General features: G+C 44.4%; 1 protein-coding gene across 1 annotated transcript; it reads left to right on the top strand.

Annotated features, from left to right (window-relative positions):
* The first annotated feature begins 337 nt into the window (after positions 1–337).
* Positions 338–5,118, top strand: LOC122643614 (zinc finger BED domain-containing protein DAYSLEEPER-like). Its single transcript, XM_043837224.1, has 2 exons — positions 338–631; positions 4,306–5,118. Exons 1-2 carry the CDS (start codon positions 338–340, stop codon positions 5,116–5,118), a joined length of 1,107 nt encoding a protein of 368 aa, XP_043693159.1.
* Positions 5,119–5,770: the final 652 nt, after the last annotated feature.

Raw genomic sequence — 5,770 nt, 5'->3', positions numbered from 1 at the left:
TTCTGTGCCTTCTCCGGCAACCACTCAGACATCTTCTCCGGCAACTCTCCCTGGTGCCACCAGCCTTAATACAGCCTCGACTTCCACTTTGGTGTCTTCTCCGGCAACCCTCCCTGGTGTCACCTCCCTTAATACTGCCTCGACTTCTTCTGGCTTCCCCAGATCTGTCAATCGAGGTAGAGATCCCATTCGGCACAAGCGTAATCGACGCCACCGTCGCCACCGTCGTCAACAAGACTCTATCAGCAAAAACCCCCACCGTGTTGCCCCTGGCTCTCCTCCTTACACGACGGAGTTGTAGGTCTCTGATACCGAGGCACCTCTGGCTCCCGATGCGATGGATCTCTTGGCGCTAGTATCCTCGATGCCTACGCCTGCCTCAAATCTCGATGATCCCGTTGAAGCTAGCCCTGCTATTGAAGCTCTCTCTGCCATGGCTCAGACGAGATCCCTGCAGCTGCTCTCTATCATGCGCCTTGAGCCTGAAAGATACACTTTTCCCTTCCCTTCATCCGATGTGCCGATCAGTACCCCATCTGGTCAACAAGTTTTTCCTGCAGGTGCTATAGTCGAGGTCCAGACGATGTCCATTGCCAATTGCCATTCTCATGCTTCGTCTCCGTCTTCTACGGTAAGGACTGCAACCCCTTTATCTGTTTCAGCCGATCCCCCCCCCCCCCCCTTTTTAACCCCGCATTTTACCACTTTTACCCCCCTGCTACCTACCCCCCTGGCCAACCACATCGCCTTCCACGTGCCCCCCTTTCAGATCAAAACCCACCCCCCCTCTTAATCCTTTTGGCCCTTCCCCCCAGGCCCACGACCAATCGCTTTCGCCCCCTCCTAATTCCCGACCCAGTTTCCCAGCCTAACCAATCCACACCTTAACCCATTCCCCCCAACCCAAATCCAGTCCTTTTTTACCTACAACCTCCCCATCTTCCAGCCTCCAGCCCACCTTTATCACAAACACTTCCCCAACCCACCTTCCCACTCCCTGACCCGATCCATCTCTTCCCCCTCCCTCCCGGCCATCTCCCCCCTGTCCCCCCCCTGCTTGACCTGCCCACCCTTTCCCCTTTAACTTGTCAGCACTTGTCCGTAGGGTTCCCCTGCCCCTCCCCCCCCTCAGCCCTTGTCCGTGGGATTCCCTCCCCCTCCCTCCCTCCCCCCCGCAGGCCTCTTGTCCGCAGCCCGGCAATTGTCTTTTACCGCCGTCGTTACAAAAGCACCCCCCCCGGTGCGCTCTTTGCTCTTCCCCCTCTAGTTTGCAATGTCAATCGAGTTCATTTGGAATGTCAGGGGTCTCAATTCCCTGGCTAAGCATCAGGATATTAGATCCCTTATCAAATCCACCCACTCTTCTTTTTGTGCCCTCCTTGAAACCCGCATCCTCCAAGAGAATGCTGCCCACATTGCTGCCTCTATTGCCCCCTCCTGGTCCCTTCTCTCCAATTACAACCATTCTCCTAATGGTCGAATTTGGCTTCTTTGCGACCCCTACAAAATCCGCATTTCTCTTTCCCACTCCTCTTCTCAATTTCTCCATCTTTGTCTCTCCATTCCTAATTCCCTTACCATCTTCCACATGACGGTGATTTATGCTTGCAACCAAGCTGCTGGCCGTCTTTCTCTTTGGTCTGATCTCTCCCTCCTCAAGAATAGCATGGATTCCCTTCCTTGGGGTTTAGATGGTGACTTCAACGTGGTGCAGTCTCAAAGTGAGAAATTGGGAGGTAGACCCATCGACCCTTCTTCCGTCCACGCCTTTAATGATTGTATTGAGGATCTTGGCATCGATGATCTTCGCTGGACTGGTTCCCCCCTTACTTGGAACAACGATCGTGTGGGTCCTGACAGCATTGCTTACAAGCTGGACCGCTTCCTCTCTAATGAAGCTTGGCTCACCTCCTAGGGGTGTCAATAATACCCGGCTGGCCCGAACCCGCCCTGAGCCCGGCCCGAACCTGACCCTGATCTGCCAGCCCGAAGGGCGGGTCAGGGTTGAGATTTTGGCTGACCCTGGCAGGGTCGGGTCGGGTCGGGCTCAAGGTGGCGGGCCTAGCCCGGCCCGGCCCGGACCCGACCCTGAATTCTTTATAAGCATTTATATGGCTGAAAATACCAAAATACCCATAAGAGTGATAAATAACCCTAATCCCATATGGCCATATTCCCTTTTCGTTTTCAGTTTTCACATTTTCAGTCTTCCCGTTCTTCTTCTTCATCCACGAGAAGCTGAGAAAGCCGCCGCTCGACGACTAGCAGCCTTCTTCTTCCTCGGTTCCTCCTTCCCAGATTCGCATCAAGGACTCAAGGTATGTTCTAATATTCAGCACTTCATTTTTATTTGGGTCTTTCCCCATCCTCGCAATAGTGCTGCTAGTATGCGTGGATTCAGATCTGAAATGCATCTCTCTTGATCAGCGACTGTGTTTATTGTTTTTTAAATCTTTGAAGTTTGAATGCATGTTCTCTGTGAACCTGTGATATATTTGTCTTGCTACAACACCAGCCATAAGAATTGCGGCAATAGCAACTATTTTATTATTTTAAGAACCAACGCTTCTGAATCGTTCCGGCAATCGTCGGATGCAATGCCCCCACAGCTCGTTGTCTCCTACTCTTAACCAGCATTATATGGCCCATGCCAGTGTGATATGAATGACCTAACACAAACCACTGGGCGAGAGTGGAACACGTCTGCTAGTGCCGGCTGAACATAACACTGACCATGACCTAACAAAAACCACTGGGTGAGAGTGGAACACGTCTGTTAGTGCCTGCTGAACAAGATACATACTGGCTATTCTTGTGGCCAACCAATTGCACTGTCACTGAATTGTCATTTATATTTTCACACACAGTCTCTTTTTTCTGGTTAAACAGCAAAATATTGTATTTAACCCAATGAAATGAAGTAAAAGTCCCATTCAGAAGAAATAGCTGCGCTGTATAACCAATTCACAGATATAGATGATCTGTCTAGGATGAGAATTATGAGTTCACACTTAAAGATAACTAAATGCAAACAATCTCTATCATAGACATCAGAGATGAGTCATGAAGACATGAACTAATCCCTTATTCCTCTAGGGAAATGAATATCCACATTCATTCAAATTCTTTTAAAACAGAGGCCAAAACACATCTACAAGTTCACACTTTCTATCACACCTTCACAAGAGATGCATAATGTCCTCATATGAGACAGACAGATCCCATCTTCGAGAATGGCAATAAAATATTGAAAAAATAAATAAATATCATAATGCAATGGGAAAGATCTCCCCTGCTGCTTATATTAAGGGTGTGATAAGATGGTGACTTCTACTTTGAACCTAGAAGAATCCAAACTTGAGCATAGAAGACCTCCCCTGGTTCATTCATTTTCTGAGCGAATTCTTTTTCTCCGGCCAGTTGCAGTACATTGCTATGGACTCAAAGATGACTATGTCAATAGTAAAAGCAGCGGTGGTTGTGTGATTGGTTGTCTACGAAATTGACCTGGTCAGGGTGTTTGACTAGAACTGTTCCAACCACTATGATGAGATCACTTTTAATTTTTTTTAAAGGATTTGTTTTGTTATACTCTTAGATGATAGATATAGAGTCAAAGTATCAGACTTTGGCACCACTTTCTAGTGTTTAGTAGTAAATCTACACCAGTAAATTAATTTAACTTAGGGAAAATTACATCCCCTCCCCTGTACTTGTCTTAATTACACCTTCCCTTTGATTATCCCACCTTACATATGATTCCCTTGTAGTTTTCAAAAAATTACTAAGACCTTCCCTACCGTTAGCCTCCATCTGTTAAGTTGTGATGTGGTGTATTTATATTACAGAGTCCAGATGAAGGGGGTAGGGGACCAGGAAAGAGGAAAAATCCAATAACAACCCAGTATGATAGAATAAATACACAAAATCTGCATATTAACAGCTATCTCGGAAAAGAGATCACTTCACTCTAAATAATGCAATGGGAAAGATCTCCCCTGCTACTTATATTAGATGAACTAGCTTGAGAAGGGAGGGACAAAGAGAGTGGATAAGGGTGTGATAAGATGGTTTTTTGTGGAGAGGGAAGGGTTCTTATAATGGGTGTGAAAGAGTGGTGCTTTCAGATCAGATCTACATATAGAGCAAGTCTCCTTCTTCTTCATTAATGTATCAATCTGAGTGGGAGCTCATCACTCACACCATGTATCAATCATATAGAGCAAGTCTCCTTCTTCTTCACTATTTTCTTCAACTTATTGTTTCAAAGATCTTACACATGTCTGGATTTTTGAATTTGTACAGATCTCAATGGAGGAAAACTCAAATCCAAGGCAGCCAAACTCAACTTCAAATCATCCAAATTCAAATCCAGTTGAATCAAGCTCTAAGGATCCTGTGACAAGCTCTACAAAGGCACAACCAAACTCTAATGCTTCTAAGGTATCTTCTAATCCCCTCACTATAGGGTCATCTAGTGTTTGGAATCACTTCACTAAAGTTATACCTCCCAATGGTTCAAAAGCTACTAAGTGTACATGCAAGTATTGCCACAAGGAATTTGGTTGTGCAAGTGAACATGGTACTAGTTCACTAAAACGACATTTGGATAGATGTCTTCTGTGTCCAAGTAGTGAAAAAAATAAGAAGCAAAAACTTTTGGATTTTAAAGTTGACACGAGTGATGGTAAGAGTACAATCACTAGTATCTTAGCTTGGAAATTTGATTATGAATTGTGTAGAAAGGCGCTTGCTCGCATGATTATTATGGATGAATTGCCATTTATATTTGTAGAGCGGGACGGGTTTAGAGATTTTTGTAAGGCTTTACAGCCTAGGTTTAATACTTTGACCCGTAATATTGTGGCACAAGATTGCTTGCAATTGTATCTGGGGGAGAAAAAGAAGTTGCAAGATTTGTTTAAGAGAACTGCTCAACGGGTGTCCCTCATCACAGATATGTGGGCTTCTATCCAAAATCTTGGTTATTTGTGCCTCACAGCACATTACATTGACCGAAATTGGAAATTGCAAAAGAAAATCATTAACTTTTGCGTAGTCCCATCACCACCTACTGGTGAAGCAATTAGTAATGCCCTTGAGCTGTGTTTGATTTGATTGGGGTTGGATAAACGTGTAGTATTACTCGTGGACAATGCAAGCGATAATGATGTTGCAATTCAAATTTAAAGAGAAGATTTAATAAGAAAAATGGGTTATTGTTGGGTGGTGAGTTTTTTCATATGAGATGTGCTGCCCATATTTTGAATTTGATTGCCAAGAAAGGTCTTGAGGATTGTGGAGATGTTGTAAGTAGAGTTCGTTCTGTAGTGAAGTATGTAAGGAGTTCACCATCAAGGTCACAACAGTTTAGATTGTGTTGTGAGTAAGAAAAGATTGAGTGTAAGAAAGCTTTGAGTTTAGATGTTTCTACTCGTTGGAACTCTACATATCTTATGTTGCAAACTGCTTTGGAGTTTCAAAAAGCTTTTGAATGTATAGAAGATAGAGACCCAAACTTTACTATGGAGTGCAAGGATGGGGTCCCAACTACTCAAGATTGGGAGAGAGCTAAAGTTTTATGCAAGATGTTGGAGTTTTTTTACAATGCAACTACAAGATTGTCTGGGTCTCTTTTTACTACTTTAAATCTTTACTTCAAAGAGATTAGTGTGATTGAATCACAGTTGAACAAGTGGTCAAGAAGTGAACATGACATGATTCGGGATATGTCATTGGCAATGAAAGAAAAATTTGACAAATATTGGGG

This window comes from Telopea speciosissima, chromosome 10, assembly GCF_018873765.1.
Source record: "Telopea speciosissima isolate NSW1024214 ecotype Mountain lineage chromosome 10, Tspe_v1, whole genome shotgun sequence".
NCBI classification, from domain to species: Eukaryota; Viridiplantae; Streptophyta; class Magnoliopsida; order Proteales; family Proteaceae; genus Telopea; species Telopea speciosissima.
The sequence above is the reverse complement of the archived record's forward strand: the minus strand, read 5'-3'. Positions and strand labels throughout refer to the sequence as shown.